The sequence below is a fragment of the Buteo buteo genome, chromosome 24 (genome assembly GCF_964188355.1).
Source record: "Buteo buteo chromosome 24, bButBut1.hap1.1, whole genome shotgun sequence".
Classification (NCBI taxonomy): Eukaryota; Metazoa; Chordata; class Aves; order Accipitriformes; family Accipitridae; genus Buteo; species Buteo buteo.
This window is the reverse complement of record NC_134194.1, coordinates 17,992,902-18,011,865: the sequence shown is the minus strand read 5'-3', so window position 1 is coordinate 18,011,865 and position 18,964 is coordinate 17,992,902. Positions and strand designations below refer to the sequence as shown.

Below are 18,964 nucleotides of genomic sequence, written 5' to 3'. Positions count from 1 at the left end.
AATATATTCTAACATCCATACTGTCTCTGATCAGCAATTGTATTGCCAGAAGGCATGCCAGGGTACGTATTTTTCTCAACAGAAGCATCTGGTTCTTTTGTTTACATCCCAAATATTCTACAATGTTTCTTATACTCATGAATATGATGCCTCCAGAGGGGCAGTCACATGCTGATACCACTACTGGATTTAAACCTACTCCAAGGGACTTTTCTCCTTACTTTAGAAATTCATCAGTATGTCTTGCAAATGCAATCTGTAGATAACTGCCACCCAAACATCTCATAGAGAACCTCCAGTTTGCAGATTACCTTCCTCAAAAGAAGCTATTGAAGAATTGCCACTTGTTTTAAACAAATGTGAATGTGTTTGTTTTTTCTAAATGCACGTGTTTTAAATTCTCGGCAATTTTCATGACATAGTGGGTTACGTGTTGCCTAAAAAGCCATTGTTTGTCATAAGGCAAAAAAGTTTGCCCAGCTACCTCCTTCAATAGGAGTAAAAGCACAGAATGCACTACTTGCTTTTAAACAACATAATTCTATACAAATTACACAATTTTAATTGGATTGTTAAAAGACTGAAGTCCAAACACATGAAGAGTGCAACTACCTATTAAACCTCTGGTCTCCAGCTGTGTTTAAACATACACATCATACTGATTGGTGGAAAAAAAAACAGCCAAAAAATCCTATTATTAAAGATAACATTCTCCTCAATGATGAAATGCATTTGATTTTAAATACAGCTAAGCATTTGCGTAATATCAAAGGAGAATACCTGAAGGAAAAAGAATTAAGAGCTTTTCAAAAGCTCTCAGCAACATCCCACTAACCAAGCAGTTTTCAACTAAAACGTTCCCAAATGAAATCTAAAGTATTTGTCTATTTTTTTCTTCAGTCCTTGAGCCATATGTACATTAACGCATTCACAGAACTGTCTAAAACCAGCAGTTACAAACCTCTCAAGCAAGAAATTTATTGAAACATATACTTGCTTTTCTTCAATCACCTTTGCACTTCATCAACACCTTATTTCTATTGACATTTCTATAGGAGATGTATCAGTTCAGATGTAGGTCATCTTCTAGCCCTCAAGCTTTATGTTTTTACTAATATTGAGGAATAAAAAAAAAAAATAAAAAAAGAAAAATCTATCTACACTTTAAAATGTTGGGGGGTTTTCCCTGCAAGTTGGAGACCGACAAGCATTTCCAAAAATGAACAAAAATATTTATTACCAAGAATTCTACTTAGGAACTGGTTTTATGCCAAGTCACACTTAATATATGAGTAAGACACAGGTTTTCTTTAGAAACAGTAATTTGAGAAATAAATAATAACGGGATGCCTTTTAAAAAAACCTAAATTTTCAAATGTTTCTTCTCTGGAAAACAGCCCATTGCATTTCTACATCATTCTGGATATATGGGTTCCTACTCTTGGAAACTGGACAGGTTTGAATCTACAAAATAGTCTTCAAACTGCATGGGGCTACATATATGCATACCAAGCAACAAGAATTCGACTTCTTCATGCTGTTCTGCATATAGCAATGTAGTCACTCATGCAAACATGAGCTACAAACCCTTATTTTCAGTAGGCACTAACAAGTCTTTGACATGTCAGCTACTGTTAACTATGGACAGCAACTGTTAAGTTTGAAAATAAAAATTCACGTGGTATACATGCAGAAAGTATTAATCCATCTTGCTTTACAACTGTTTCATCTTTTAAAGTATGCAGTAATGAAACTGGATTACTTTACATTATAGCCCTATAAACTTACAACTTCACTCTTTACCCTATCACGCTTTCACCATTTCTCTTACAAATTCCATTGGAAATTCAAATGTTCCAATATCTCTTAAGTATCACCTTGTATCAATCCCTCCTGAAGTGCTTATATCTAAAACAATGCGGAAAATAGCTCATAATGCACATGAAAAGATTGCCCTATGCAAACAGACAAGCCCCTTCAGTTTCAAACTCAAAGATATTTATGCAACTTGCTGTAATGATTTCATTAGTAGAAAATGATCCAAGGATCCATAGTGAAAAACAACTAAATTACAACTTGCTTTTATCCAAAGCCTGCAAAGTTTGAATGCACGTATCAGAAAACTACAGCTCAGGAGAAATCAGCACATATTCATAGCAGAAATTACAACTTCCCTAATGTAATTAATTACGAGGATTTCTCAGAATAAATTCCACAAATTATTGTGAAACTTCATCAAATAACCTAGTGCTCATTAAAAAGTGAGGGAGTAAAAAGTTGATTCAATACTCTCTCAAATGAGAGAAGCAATCACCCAGACGACAATTTCCACAGTGCAACAAAAATTCAGGAGCCTGAGAATGAAACTACAGACTCAAAATGAAGTATAGTAAAGAGTAATCTGTTTTGCACAGACATTGCTGAAAGCAGAAACCATAAGCTACAACATTTGTACACTGAAAAACATTTCTTTCAGAAACCACAACGGTTTTTATAGAAGAAACAAGATCAAAATTGAAAGTTATTCTGAATACTTAGAATAATCATAGAATCATTGAATAGTTTGGGTTGGAAGGACCTTTAAAGGTCATCCAGTCCAACCTCCTGCAATGAGCAGGGACATCTTCAACTCGATCAGGTTGCTCAGAGCCCCGTCCAACCTGACCTTGAAAGTTTCCAGGGACGGGGCATCTACCACCTCTCTGGGCAACCTGTTCCAGTGTTGCACTACCCTCATCGTAAAAAACTTCTTCCTTACATCTAGTCTAAATCTACCCTCTTTTAGTTTAAAACCATTACCCCTTGTCCTATCACTACAGGCCCTACTAAAAAGTCTGTCCCCGTCTTTCTTATAGGCCCCCTTTAGCTACTGAAGACTGCTGTAAGGTCTCCCCAGAGCCTTCTCTTCTCCAGGCTGAACAACCCCAACTCTCTCAGCCTGTCCTCATAGGAGAGGCGTTCCATCCCTCTGATCATCTTTGTGGCCCTCCTCTGGACCTGCTCCAACAGGTCCACATCTTTCCTGTGCTGAGGACCCCAGAGCTGGACACAGTACTGCAGGTGGGGTCTCACTAAAGCAGAGTAGAGGGGCAGAATCACCTCCCTCAAACTGCTGGCCACACTTCTTTTGATGCAGCCCAGGACAAGGTTGGCTTTCTGGGCTGTGAGCACACATTGTCAGCTCACGTCCAGCTTTTCATCCACCAATAAGCCCAAGTCCTTCTCTGCAGGGCTGCTCTCAATCCCTTCATTCCCCAGCCTATATTGATACTGGGGCTTCCCCAACTGAGGTGCAGGACCTTGCACTTGGCCTTGTTGAACCTCATGATATTCACATGGGCCCATTTCTTGAGCTTGTCCAGGTCCCTATGAATGGCATCCCATCCCTCAGGCATGTCAGCCTGTGAGCTTGGTGTCATCAATACCATTGATACTCAGCTTGGTGTCATAATATTCTAATTCATTTCAGTATGTATTCCATTGAACTTGACCAGTCAAAACTAGAAGTATCTAAACCTCTGCTAGGAAAAAACACAGCAGCCTCACTGCTTTTAATAATACTAATCTGATTTACAGCAGCTGACTATTTAAAAATAAAAAATTGAGAAATAAAAAAAGATAGCGTAGATTTCAGTACTTCACCTTTAATACCTCAACTGCTCTTTAACTTAAGTTTATGAAAAATAGGAGAAAAGTTCAATTTGCCACTGACTTGTATTAAAAATTTAAATGAGATTCATCAGCATCAATAATTTACTACCTAATCAGCTCAGGCTTACTACAGACTTGGGCCATCTACATCACCATCAATACTTACAGCGTCTTGACAGCTCAGAACCTCCAGGATGCTATTGAGTAATTCAACACAGTACTTCTTCTCTTGGACCTGGAGCTGTTGATCATCCTTCTGTTCCAGTAATTCCTTCAGCTCTTTTGTAATCACAGGAAGCAGAATGTCCCTGCATTCTGAAAGAAAGGAAATTACCTTAAGAACATATATAAATTAAATACTACTTGCAAATAAACCCTCTTCCAAACAGTAAAACACAATATGCTTTAACAGCTACAGTCCCTTCCAACGTGGATTTGTTGATTTTTCCAATCATGCCTCAGGGATACGAAAATATCACACAAGTTTAAGTCAACAGTATTTCTCATGTATTAAAAACAAAACTTCCCAATAGAAGTAATTTGTTTTAGTTAAATTCTGAAGGCTGTTTAGCTTGTCCCTGGCACTTAGGGACAAATTATTTACTTCACTTACAAAGCACCTGGAAATAAGCTATGTGGAAGTAGTAACAGGAGTTTAATGTAAGAAAAATATTATACTTATTAAATTATTCTTTCTGAAAATAAGATACAAATAGCAACAGAATTGTTCTATGTGCATAGTTTTGACACATACCTTCTAAGAACACATAAAAGAATGCAGACAAGGAAAAGACTCTAATGAAAGACCTATCAAGCCTATGAAAGCGAGAGCTATGCATACATTCATCCTTATTTAAATCTAAGGAAGCTGACACAAATACTAATTTACATCTCAAGTCTCACGTATATATTGACTTTTTAAGACAGAGCTGCTTTATAGGAAATGTCAGGAGGACAAGATACACAAATTTGAAATAACTTCAATGAAGGCACTGTCTATCTAGGAATAAAAGATGTAGAAGATTTTTTTTTTCCTAATTTAATTGATACATGCCACTGAATGATTTAAGTACCAACTTACTTGTACAGTGAGTGCTATGTAATTAAAGAGAGTACAGCACAACAGCGTGAATAACACTGAGCAGTTGTTTCAAAGATTTGCTACATTTAGGAAAATAACCTGGGAAGAAAACAGAGCTAAATGTACCTTCAACGGTTCCATCTCAGAATAAAATTTGTGTAGAACTACAGAAGCATTCTAGTCACAGACAGCAAGCTGAAGTTCTTACTCATTTCCATTCAACTGATTTCTTATTGCTTAAAATTGTCTGTCTTAACTCTGTGGAAAAATATTTATATTGCCAGTTGGATACTATTTTCTATCAATAACACATATCACAGTTTCGGGGTGGGGAGGAGGAGAAAAAGAAAAAAGAACAAAACTAGAAAACTTCTTAATTACTGCAAACAAAAATGAAAATGTGGCTTTTTATTTTTTTCTTCCAAGAATTGTTTAGAACACCTTTACCTGCACATACAGCATACTCACTGATAAACAAATGGAGTGTGAGATGTGGTGAAACTGTACCCAATGTGATTTAAAACAAGTCAGGGACTCAGAATCCCCCCAAAATAAAGGTGCTAATACAGGAAGACAGGAGGGTAAGAAAGAAAGAAAGGAAAAAAATGGGAAGCAGATTATGAATTTCTGAATTTTGCAGATGAAGCAACTGCAGCTATCCATACAGATTATTCTTATTTCAAGTAACATCTCCAAGCCATATAAAGCCAGGAACTTTTAATCACATCTAAGGGGCAGCATAATTTCTTCCCTCATAAAGTATCTCTACTCTTGCTAATGCCAGAACATGAATAAAAAGCTATTTATCTGATTTTGTTTAACCCTTGTTCCAAGCTACAAGAGAAATCTTACTCAATGACTAAATTATAAACTCACTAGTATAACAGCAGTTAAAGAACATGTACCAACACAAGACCTGTTCAAAGAGCAGCATAAAAAGGAATTTCACACAGCTTACACTTCATTTATGTGACCAATTCTGGACATAGACCAGCTTCCTGCACTTAATGCAGGCCACCAACTACCCCTCTGTTCCAGAAACCAAATTGCTGCACTTACAAAGCACTTGGTAGAGCATTGTAGCAGGGCATACTAACACTCCTAAAGCACTTCAGTGTGGATTTGTGTCCACGAAGACAGAGAAAAACTCCCCTCCAAAAGTCATCAATACTGATAGATTCATAGTCACCAGCTGCTGACATCAAACATTACACAGTTTTCTGAAACTGAGATGTAATTTGATAATTAGCAAATTCTGTCTTGATTAGCTCATATGAACCACTTCTAATAACGAATTATAAATGCAACAAATGCAGTGCCATTAGCTTCTTGACCAAAAACTAAAGAATGTTAAAAATTGTATGCAATACCTTTAAAACTTGCTGAAATGTAATAGTACTTTTTTTTTTTTAATAAGGAAAGGGTTGATACATTCAGTCAACAAATAAGCACAAGTTGTAAATTAGATTATTACCTACCTACTTTTGAAAAAGCTAGAAAACAAACTTTAATTCTGTTTTCACTGCAATCTGTGGAAACTGTCCTTCAATACTCTAGGGTTATTCAGGGGAGAAACAGTTCATATTATGATCCGTTCAGTATTCATTCGTCAAGGTTCTGACCACTCCAAAAAAATTTAAGATATTTTTTCCTTTCGACATAACATTTATTGCTAATCAAGTTCCACTTCATGACAATTATGAAAAAGACCATAAGCGTATCAGTGTAAACACCTGCTAAACCCACTAGTATAAACACCCACCTCTCTAGAACAGCAATTACTGTTTCATTCCCACTGCAAAGTTGGGCTGAAAGAGTTATTTGTCAGCCTTTTAACTTCTCCATACAGTCCATATGCTGCCAGTACATGTATGCTGAGGTACATGCAAGGAACTTGCTTACGAAGTTGCAAAAGAAATTAAAATGGGACTGCAGTGGATTTCCGGTCTGTTACTGAAAGATGGCATGATTTAACAGATTTTAAAACAATAAAAAAACCGGACTCAACTGAAACAAGCAGTTCAGGCTGGATATTACAAAAAAATTCTTCCTCATGAAGACAGCCAAATAGCAGAATGAACAGGATGCCCAGTCTCTGGCCTTGGAATTTTTCAAGACCCAACTGGAGTAAGTCCAAAGCAACCTGGTCTGACCTCAAAGCTCACCCCATTTTGAGTGGGAGATTGGACTGGACACATTCTCAGGTTCCTTCAAACTTGAACTATTCTATGATCCTTTATTGCAAAAATCACTAATTAATGGTAGCATAGTAGTAACTTGGTGTACTGCAAATGACCAGCTGCTAATCCTCAGAAACAGAAGATAGTAGCTGACTACTTATAAACAAGTACCAGCACACAGCAAGAAATTTACAGGAGACTGCTAGATGAATGGAGACTGTCAGAAAGTTTGGAGCAAAGATACATCTCTACATATATACCTCTATAAGTAAATCACGACATTTTTAGGACTTGCCATTTTTTTTCATCCATAGACTCAAACATCAAGCTTTCCTATACCGGAAGAGACGACATCAAAACCATGACTCTAAAGACAGATGGGAGAAACCTATTCCTTGTCAATTCAGTCCTTCGCACTTGCACAGCATCTGTAGAGAACTAAAAAAAAATTGATTCACGTATATTTAACCTGTATGAAAATACACATGCAGCAAGCACTGAGGGACATCAAAAACTCAGTTTCTCTTTTCTGATACCCACTCTGCCTCATCCCAGTCTTCCTTTTCTGATTCTCTAACTGCATGCAAGATATGCTGAAGGAATGATTCATCACAAGCTAAACCTCCAATCTTTTCTATAGCATCGTGGATCCAATACACTAACCCACATGTTAGGAAATAAAGCTCATCTGCATACAGTGTCACTGTACTTGTCTGCAGCTGTATCTACATCTACACATGGCAATGTTTTGTGTCACAAGTTCTCTTCTCTAAGCCTGCCCTGTACAAACTCCACTTTCTATAAGGATGCGGCACTATTATTCTAACATTCTGCTATAGACACAGTAACAGCTACAATGAACGCAACATGAAGATGGACATATTTAAACAAACACATACAACTTTTAACTAATCTGCAATCACATGTCATAGGAATACAGATTCCAAATCAACAGCCTGTAAGAAATTTAGCTGGCAACTGTTTACTTGTAGATACCATTCTTAAAACATTTCTACTTCAAAAAGATCAGTAGGAACTGCTATGCTAACAGACCTGTTAATAACAAAGCTCAAAGTCATGTCAAATTATATATCTCAGGCACTTTTCACCACTCACAAAGAGGATGTAATGTTATATGCACAAACAAGTTTCACATCTGCCAGGATAAACATACTTACTGCCCCCCCTCCTCCAAAATAATATCCAGCTCAATTTTTAAGCCATTAAGATCTCCCTTGAAATGTCTGACAGATAGCAAATATAAAAATTCTCTTTGGGTAGCCTTTACATTTTTAGGTAGCAACTAGATAATAAATCATAATAAAAATCTATACTTAACGAGCTTTATTTCAAAAGGACAGACTAGACTGAACAAAGTCACTGATCAAGGTGAATCCTGTATTTGAGATAAAGTACATTTAAAATTTGTACTCATATAGAAAAAAAGTTAGGACTTCAAGGTAGGTATTATATGTATATTAATCACTAAATCACATCTGACTTCAAATGCCAGTGATGCCCATTTGACCAATAATCAGGAAGCGTAGAGGAGATCACAAGTTACAAGTTGTACTGGACACCTTAAAGAGGGGTGGAAGTAAACTTCATTGAATTTAAAACTCCTCCATACCAGGGTTTCAGAGGCCATTTAAAACTTTTTCTACCAGAACGCAAAATGTCCACTGTTGTCTGTAACTCATTTAAAAACTACACGCACATATGTTTTGGTAAGAGAAATAAGTCTTTGACATAGTTCTTCTGCATAAAGCCATTCCATACTACTTAAACATTAAGAAAGCAAGACTTCTTGCGTAGACAAAATTTTTCTATTGTACAGAGAGGACAGCTGAGGCAGAAGGCACAAGTAATTTCCTCCAGTTTTAAGAGGTAATTACTCTGCAAGCATCATTACTCCCAGTTGTACTTTGCATTATAAATTAAAATTTGATCCATATTTGATACATACAGATTCTATTAAAAGGACTTAACATATACAACTGATCAGTTACAGTGCATTTTCAGATGTGAACAACGCTGAAGCGTCAAGCTACGTGGAAATTCAAAGGTCGGTTAACCAGCCTTAGCTATATTATTTCCTTTTGATAAAAAAAACCCCTGCAATTGTAATTAATGGAAAAATTGTTTAATATATTATTATAAGCAAACTGTATTTTTTTGTTGTTGTTGTTAATTATTTTGGTTTAGGCATATAGCCTGGTTTTTTTGACTGGCTGCTAGGTAAACTCAGCTCCGTAGTTAAGGCAATACAGGAGGATTACTTTATTTTGTGCGTAGTAAACAACTCGGATAATATACATCTAGGACATTATTCATAAACAAAAGACAATAGTCTTAGAAGAGGAAAATTAATTAGGTTTATAAGATCCCCAACAGCTGAAGTCATCCCATGAGAGGATGCAATTCCAAGATGTTCTGATGAACACATGCAATCAAAGTAACTGAAAAAGACTAGCATTTGTAGCAAACAAGCCCTGGTCTCAGCCTGAGCCTGCAGATGGACTAGTCATGCCTTCTCATCTTTAAAAACCCTGTTACAACCATTTCACTGGAACATTCTATGGAATATGAAATCCCTCTGTTATCTTGGGACAAAGAAAAGTTTATTGAATGGGTGTATAAATTTCAGATTATAATATTAATATCATTGCACAAGTTAAGTAAGCAAAATGAGCAAAGTGCTCATTTGAGCATCAACAACTCATTGGCTAGGGAAAAGGAGAAAAAAATTAAGAAAATCATAGAAGACAGTAATTGAGAAAAGAAATAGCCAAAGCAAAACTTTCTGTTGTAGTATTTGATCATCTGGACTCATTACTGAGTGCACCCTCAGTAAGTCTGCAGATGATACCAAGTTGTGCAGGAGTACTGATCTGCTCAAGGGTAGGAAGGCTCTACAGAGGCATCTGGACAGGCTGGATCGATGGGCCGAGGCCAAATGGATGAGGTTCAAAAAGGCTGAGTGCCAGGTCCTGCACCTGGGTCACAATAACCCCATGCAACGCTACAGGCTTAGGGAAGAGTGGCTGGAAAGCTGCCCTGCAGAAAAGGACCTGGGAGCATTGGTCCACAGCCAGCTGAGTATGAGCTAGCAGCATGCCCAGGTAGCCAAGAAGGCCAACGGCATCCTGGCCTGTATCAGAAATAGTGTGGCCAGCAGGAGCAGGGAGGTGACCATCCCCCTGTACTTGGCACTGGTGAGACCGTACCTCAAATACTGTGTTCAGTTTCGGACCCCTCACTACAAGAATGACACTGAAGTGCTAGAGTGTCTCCAAAGAAGGTCAACAAATCTGGTGAAGGGTCTAGAGAACAAGTCTTACGAGGAGCAGCTGAGGGAACTGGAGTTGTTTAGCCTGGAGAAAAGGAGGCTGAGGGGAGACCTTATCGCTCTCTACAATTACATGAAAGGAGGTTGTAGTGAGGTGGGTGTCAGTCTCTTTTCCAAGTAGCAAGTGACAGGACAAGAAGAAACTGCCTCAAGAGTTATCAAGCACTGGAACAGGCTGCCCAGGGAAGTGGCTGAGTCACCATCCCTGGAGGTATTTAAAAAACATGTAGATGTCTTAGGGACACTTAGGGCACTTAGGGACATGGTTTAGTGGTGGATTTGGCAACATCAGGTTTATGGTTGGACTTGATCTTATGTGTCTTCTCCAACCTAAATAATTCTATAATTAAGCAATCCACATGAACACATCTGCTCACCCCTGCCCCACAAAAGCTCAAGACAGATGGGGGAGAGACACGGAGGGGGGAGGCAGATGCCTGTTTAAGTACTAGCTGCTTTTTTGCTTGATAAATGATGTGATAACTTTACCAAAGACAGATAACACTCTTTCTTAATGTTCAAACCCATGAAAAAACAACTGTTCTGACTGGCTTTTTTTCTAGAAGCCAGAATAAAACATGTGCTGTCCCAAACTGTATTTGAACATATAAAACATCAACATACAGTTTGAGTATCTTGCATTTATTTCATCAAGGTCTGTCAAAAGACATATTGTTCTACATATTTATCAACCCCAAATTCCAACACACCTCTCAGAGAGAAGTTCCCTGGTAGCACCTTCCTGAATAAGGACAGGTAGATTCATTCTCGTAAAAGATTAAGCAGTTACATGGTTTTGGTTATTCACCTTATTCTCCTTCAGAAGATATCTAATGATTTCTTCTGTACCAGGTAAGTGAAATTCAAACTCCAAAGTCATTAATGCAATAATGTCATTAAAAAAGACATTTGGGTCTCCTTCAGAGAAAATCACAGATGGGCTTCATTCCTGACTACCTCATATGTGCAGCCAAAATGGTAATAAAGATTTAACACCACTTTTGTCTCCCTTAGGAAACACTACTCTTGATTCACTGGCATGCCTGTAGTCATATCCATCTGTTAGGATGGCTTCATGCCCACTTAAAAACTGGCACGCCAATTTAATAAGGACATAGGTGTCATCTGAATACAGATTTAGAGCAAAGCCTTAAAAATAAGATCAGTGAACAACAGTCATTCAGTGAGGAGAGACTTCTGATGGCAGTCAGTGCTCTGTTAAAGCACCACGCCTCTTCACAAAGGACATCTGTTCACAGCTGCAGGCATCTTTCTATTAAAAGTCTTCCCTCTTCATTATTTGCCATTTAAGTCTTTGCTGGGAGCCCAGAAGTCATGAATTTAAAATTGGATGTATTTTACTCATTGCTAAATCTAAATTCAAATTTCACAGTTTAGATAAGAGCCACAGAAAGGGGAGGTACCATAAGTTACCTACAGACTCTGACAGCACTCTAAGATGAAAATTCTTTTTGTCTCCTAGAATATAGAGTACACAGGAAGGAGAAACACAGTGGTTGATCCTGTGAAGACAACACACAACACTGTTGCTGACCATTCAAAGCAAGTGTCAGCAAGTAAGGTCAGATACAGAATAGGTACAGCATTAAGAGTCACAGTACACCACTGTGACCAAGCATAACACTGCAGAATACATCCACTTGCCAACTTCAGTGAGTATCTTAAAGTTTTGTCACTCCTCACAGGAGCTGAGTAATGCCACGTATTGTAAGGCAGCCAGAGCAACTTCTAACACACTATCTTTGCTGTAGCCAAAACAACAATGTAAGCGTTCAGTGCCTTTTCCAGCTTGCAATCATTATAGTCTGCCAGCCTGCCACAAATGCCTGTCAGCATATCCTCTCTGGCAGATCTAAAAATTTGCCTTGTGTTTGGATTATGGAATATTGATGAATTGCAACTTGCATGTTTCCACACTTCATTTAATTGACACACAAAATTTTGCTAAAGTAACAGCTTCCTATCAACTTCTGTAATATGTTTTTGTTCTCTTTTCTACTTGAAGTAGTTGTAAACAGTTTTCACACAAACGTTTAGAAGTTCATTGTTAAAGCTAGTTCACCTAACTTGATTTAGATTTCCCTCCATATATCAACATTTTAAAAAAAATATAACTGAAACAACTGCCAAAATGGGTCAAGTCTAACAAAAAGTTACCAGTAGCAATATTGAGCATGCCACCTACTCCTCCATAAACAGAAGAAAATAATGGCTTTAATCTACATGTGTTCATCACAAATGTATGCAGATAAAAACCTACAGATATGCATATGCCATCCTCATATATATATCAAAATATTGCAGGAATAGAACTGGCAAAAAATGAATACAGGATTTGAAGTGATGCTTTACATGTAATGTACAACTAAAAACACTACTGCATATTACAAAAAGAGGAAGGAAAAAACCCACCCTAGTCTCATAAGTGTGTTTCTTAAATGAATCTTTTCAAAGGTAAGTACAAAATTCAAGAATGAATCCACAGGAAAGATTTTGTGTTTCAATAGAGAATAATTTTAAAGGAATTTAGGAACAGTGAGTATTTTCAATTTTTTCCCAGTAACTAAAAATCGGAAAGTCAAATGCATTAACTATCTCATACTTTCAAACATTTTAAAAAGTTAATAAGTTGTGTTGAAAACAGTGCAGGAAAACAATCACAGAAAAATGAGAAATAAAACTTTGGCTTAAGAACTCATATCAGTAGAAATACAATTTAAGATTACTAGAACAATTAAAATCAGTATCTATAACTCAATTCCGGTAATAATAATTAAACTGAAAAATGCTTAATTGGAAATTAGTGTTCCTTCTACCTTTTTTTTTTTTAAACATTTTTCTTAACAGTCCTGAAGGTAAAAACAATACACGTTTTTCTAAATCTTTAATTGGGTTACATAGAAGATTGGAGAGAGACTTCATGTTGATTATATGCCACCATTTTAACTCTAAAATTTTTCTTAGTTGACCCTGACTTGCGCATATCTGAAATCACAAGATGGACTTACAGCTGGATCTTTAAAAGAAAATAAATAAATCGAACATTACATTCCTGGTGAAACATAGGCATTATACAACACAAATTCACATTTCCTGACAGATCATAGACCACATAACAAATTCAAACCTTTAGAAAGAAGAATTCCAAAGAACATGAAAGTAAAAGTCATTATCTTCCTGTTTTTCTCAGACAGGAAAGTTCATTAGTCTAGCAGGACAATCTTAGATTGCTGAGGCTCTACTGTACAAAAACATAACATTACCAAACCCATTTACATTTACTTCATGCTATACTACACATGCCATATTACACTTCACTCATTTTATTTTACCGGTTCTGCTTGAATTTAATATTACAGTATTTAAGATCAGAACCTAATTGAAAAAATGCCACAGTTTAACCTGTATATAACAAATAACACACACACAAAATTCATAGCACAGGACCGACCCATTGACAGTTTTCCTCAGTTGCACCTCAAAAATTTCTATGTGCATTACTTTTTAAGGAACAAATCTCATCTCTGACTTAAATCTTTGCTCTTTTAGATCACCAACACATGAGCTACCGATACTTTTCAAGCAGTGAAATGAAAGAATTGGAGTATTTCACAGGTAAAACTCAGTAAAGTACACATGAATGTTAGGCAACCAAATTATGGGTGCGTGCAAGTACCTATCTTCTTTAAACAATAGTACAATAGTAAGAGTTCTTCAGTTAGGAAAAAAAAAATACTACAATCTCAGCATTTCTTCTGGCACCTGGCAAATTAACCCCTGCTGCTAACATATGTCACTTGCTGCTGGCCTTCCAAAATCAGCAAGTGGTTTGCATATGCTGAACACGCAGTAGCTGTCTACAGCCACAGTGAGCAGAGGACCTGGATTTTAAGCCAAGAGACTGAAACTCTATTCCCACCCCTGCCAGTGACCATCTGTATGACCTACTTAGAGTTTATATTCTTTTGAGCAGATCTACAGTGTTCTGCTACAGCACAAACTCCTAGTCAGGAGTGGAGCTCTAGAGAATACGAAGTCAAAAGCAGCAGCATGAATACATACACATATGTTCAAGCATTTTATATTCATTTCACACCAATAAAAACCAATTCTCCCAAGGCTAACTGATTTACAAATTTCAGCATAATATCAGTGATTATTCCATGGTCAACTTAGAATAAAAATCTAGCTCCAAATACTATAAGTTCATAAATGCTAACTACAATAAAAATCGCACATAATTTGTAAACAGCTATGTCTTAACTTGGTGATCTCTCAAAAAAGGAGACATGGTCAGGGAATTTTGGCAATACGTTTCCTAAAAAACCCAGTGATGCATCAAAAGTAGTTTTACATAGAAATGAAGCAATTCTAACAAAATTTTTCTTTGGTAGGTCCAATAAAGAATTTCACGAGAGGGAGAGAATTATCTATTACATCCAATGATATATGAGAGGAGACAGTTTCTTACATCATACATGAGACACCGAAAGCCCATTAGGGGTGCTTATGCAGGACAAAACAATAATTTGTTTCCCTCCGATATTTTTAAATAATGAGTTACCAAGTGATCTAAAAGGAAAGTGTCAAAAATTAAGTTTAAGAAGATTTCTTGTCCTCTGATCAAGAAGGACATAATATTGTCTGAAGACAAAACTGGATAAATGTCTGTGCATGAGCTTACACATTCTGTTAGAATGTTCCTAAACATTACGGTGAAAGTGCATAAGCAGTTGAAAGCATCATTCTTCCTACATTCAGCCACTCAAATACCTGAACCACCATAGTCCCTCTAAGCTGTATTATAGTTACAGAGTAGGAACAAGAAATCAATGCATCAACAAAAAAAATCTGTCAATGTAATTTAAGGGCTTGTAAAAGTGCTGTAGTGCTGTGGAGCTTTTGAAGATCAATTATAGCAGCAGTCAGCAGGACCATGCATCCTATCTGATGAAAGCACTCTGTTCCATGACAGTATGCAGTGAGAACTTTTGAATGCCTGGGAATACATACCAATAAATTCAGCTTAACCTCAAGGCTTCCAACTTCAGGTTCATGTGTAACTTATTAAATAAAACCAAATTTCACTGGCTTTTTTTTATTTTTTGAAAAGACATTTTCATGTCTTCACAGGTCTACTTCCTTAGAAAATGCTGTGAACATCAACGGGTAAAGGAAAAGAAATACCAATATATGAAATCCAATTAAATTTTAAAGACAGTACTATTGGGAATGGAAATAAATTAATTGAACTGGAACTGTAGTGAACTACATGGAAAGAGACTAAACACTAAAGCCTGGAGAAAAAATGGATAATTTGAAACACACGCAAATTAATAGACTTCATTGTAATTAGCAATGTAGTCAAATATATTCCATATTCATGGCAGAAAAAAAATACTACCTGTTCTAGATAAATGTGAATTTTAGTTAATGATACTGCTGGCAATCTTACCCTAATTATCATGCTGCATCCTATTTTGTGATACACTACATATGCTTTCATTCTTGTAAATTACCTTCCACCTCATTGCCTGGAGTAATGAATCGGGCATTGTCTACACCCTGCAAACACAGTTGGTTCTCTACCCAATTAATTTTAGAATCAATTGTATTTAATGTAGAGCAAAAAAGGATTTTTGGAATTTTCTATTTTCAACCATGGCAATGTACAAGAAAAAGGACTTGTTTGCTATTTACTCTGCATAATATTACAATAGCACAGTACAGAAACTTTTTCATACTGCTATAATATCAGAGATAATTATGTATTGATCTTTTCACATTCTTCAGTGCCTGCCCTTAAACATGTTGTGGACTTTCCCCTATGGTAATTACAACTTGAAAGTTAAATCCAAGCAATATGAAAACAAAACATACATGCAAATAATCATAAAATATCTGTTAGATATGAACAGTCTCATGAAAAGGAAAATATACTTGTAAGAGTCTATTTGACCCTGACTGGGTTTCACTGAGGATAGTGAAAAGGTATGCCTGCCCCTCTCCCTGCACCCCAAAGAAAAAAAAAAAAAAAAGAAAAAAAAAAAAATGAAGGGAAATCATCAGTTTCAGGTATGTATAAATTTTAAACTCTACAATAACAGCAAGAAGCAGTTTTATTCTGCCACTTCATCAAAATACTCAAGTACAAAATCTTTAAATTAATATTCTCTAGTTAGCAAGAATATTCTCTGGCTAAAACAATATGTCATGATAAAGCTAAAATAAATCAGGCTTGTTTTAGCTTTATTTTAAAATTACACCAACTTGATTTCTCTATTTTGGGCAACTGCTTCTTCAGAGGACTATCTCTTATTTTAAACTAATAATTTAAAAAAATCAATCTATTTACTCAGGCTCCTCTAAAAACAACAGCATCAAGTATTATTATATAATTATACACCAAGTATTACAGTAAATGCATTTTACAGTAGATCTTGCATATGTTATCACCATAAGCATATAAACAAGCTGTTAATTTCTACATATTATCAAATGCATACACTTTAACTGTCAATTACTAGTGCAAGTTTGGATCACAATGACCTTCTCAGATATACAGGATACAGTGCAAAGCAGCTAGGTTGGCAAACGGTTTAAGTATTATATGCTGCCTTTATGGTCTCAGCTGCTTGGTTTTGCTAGCAAAAAATATGTTAGCAAAAAATAGGACAGAGAGGTTTTGGACGTGATTTATTTCTTTAATTTACAAATTTAAGATTAAATGAATCGACTAACTACCGGTCTGGGAAAAATTAAAATGTATTGATTATCTGGTCAGCAGTATATAAAACCCACCATTTATTGTTTTTATAAAAGCTCCTCAGAATTAGAAATCCTCTTAGCAAAATTTCTTATTCATTATCACCTTAAAAATATAGACACAGAAAACATATACCCTTTTTAAATTCACAGCATATTCTGAGGTAGACATTTTCCATGATATACCAGCTATATATTTCAAGACATCAGACTAGCTGCATTTACAAGCAAGCAGCAATCTATTATTATTATTTATCTGCAAGCAGTAAAAGATTTACAGAACACTTTGCATTAACAGACCATAGCTAAAGCAAAGGCCTGCTAAACACATGAAACAAGCACCACAATAAGCAGACTATAACGGTATCTTCTTTGGAATCCAAACCCCCCCTCTTTTCTCTTCTGGAGCATACATCGATATGGAAGAAAGAAGCTGTGGGATGTACACTAAAAGGAGTAAGATGCAAGTCAATGGAACCATGAAGCACATAGGTTATTGTATGCTCAGCTATTTTTCTTCTGGATCTTTATTAGGGCTTTATTCCTTATTATACGAGCATGGGATCTGTTGTCTTGACCAACACTCCTGATATATGAACCAGTAACAAATATATTTCAATAAGACAAGTTTCTTTAAAGAAAAATTATCAAACCATTGTTATTCCACAGCAATGCCTGCTCTCATTCTGTCTTCTAAAATTCTGAGACAAAACGATAAAAAGTTGAGGTTTTCTTCCAGAAAAATAGTATTTGACTGGAGACTAACATATCTCACTAAAAGCATAAAAGTTAGCAAAAGGTAGATTAAAACAAGTAATATCCTTAGTACTATCAGAACTTGAACTACTCAGCTGCTAAGTCTCTAACTGTTCTTGCAGATAGCAAAGCAGCAGGTACTGCAGATGAACCAAACCTTTCATAACCTGAGAGTTCAGGCTGGTATGTTATATATCTACAGTTTGCACAGAAGATTGTTACTAATGCATACACACACACACACAAAAAAAATCAGTATTAAACACAGTCAAGGTAACTGACTGAATTCTAATAAGATCAGGAGTTTAAGAGAGTGCATTATTTTAACCTAAGAGTCTTTCAGTTTTGTGAGAGGATATTTTTCCTTCGGGTATAAATGCTACTCACCACAAGGAGCAGAGATAAAACTAAGACTGGCACTTCTATCTTAGAAGCAGCAGCAGTAAAAGCAACTGGTAATGCAATGATATATCAGACTTTACTTGTAAAATCAGTATCTGCAGATACCCAAGCTATAGCTATTTTAAGTTCTACAGATTCAAACAACCTTGTGTCTTACACATAGTTAAAAAAAAAAAAAACCACAGTTGATGACCAGAAAATTATTAACATAAATATAAATTAAAATGCTATCTAATTTAATCTAAACAAATCAACTATGTTATTTTCTTCATTTTGTCCAGGAAATCTATAATGGTCTCAAAACACAACACACAGAGCTAATTATTGTTATAGCATACAATATACATTTCAGTCTCCACAGAAAGCAACACGGGTCTTTAAATAAAGTTGAATTTTTATCTGTCCTAGCTAGCTAGAACTGCATCACTCTTCTGGCAACACAGAAGAATGAGATGAGCAGAGCAGTCCTCTCACTCCAACTCATGCTCAGTACTATTTGCTATCCACTGTTATAGTAGAATCATTATCTACAAATTGCCAGAAACTGAAATTCTGACAAAATGGACATCCATCTGAGTAGCTCATGTGCCTTTCAAAGTTCTGGAGGTTTTCTACACAACAGTAAGATGCTGAGAGAGAAGCAAGCCATCTGGTCCACAAGAAAGGAGACAAAACACTTAACAGGGAAGATGAAGTCAATCACGTAAAACTGGTCTTCTCTGCAAGGACTCCTTCAGCAAAAATTCCCTTTCTGTGATA

The 18,964-nt window shown here is 36.2% G+C and overlaps 1 protein-coding gene across 1 annotated transcript in view; it reads right to left on the bottom strand.

Annotated features, from left to right (window-relative positions):
- DOCK2 (dedicator of cytokinesis 2) overlaps positions 1 to 18,964 on the bottom strand; it is a 213,919-nt gene that overhangs the window by 137,295 nt on the left and 57,660 nt on the right. Inside the window, exon 26 of the mRNA XM_075056525.1 lies at positions 3,818 to 3,966. Within this exon, the coding sequence (XP_074912626.1) occupies positions 3,818 to 3,966 (149 nt within the window). The remainder of the gene's footprint in view (positions 1 to 3,817; positions 3,967 to 18,964) is intronic.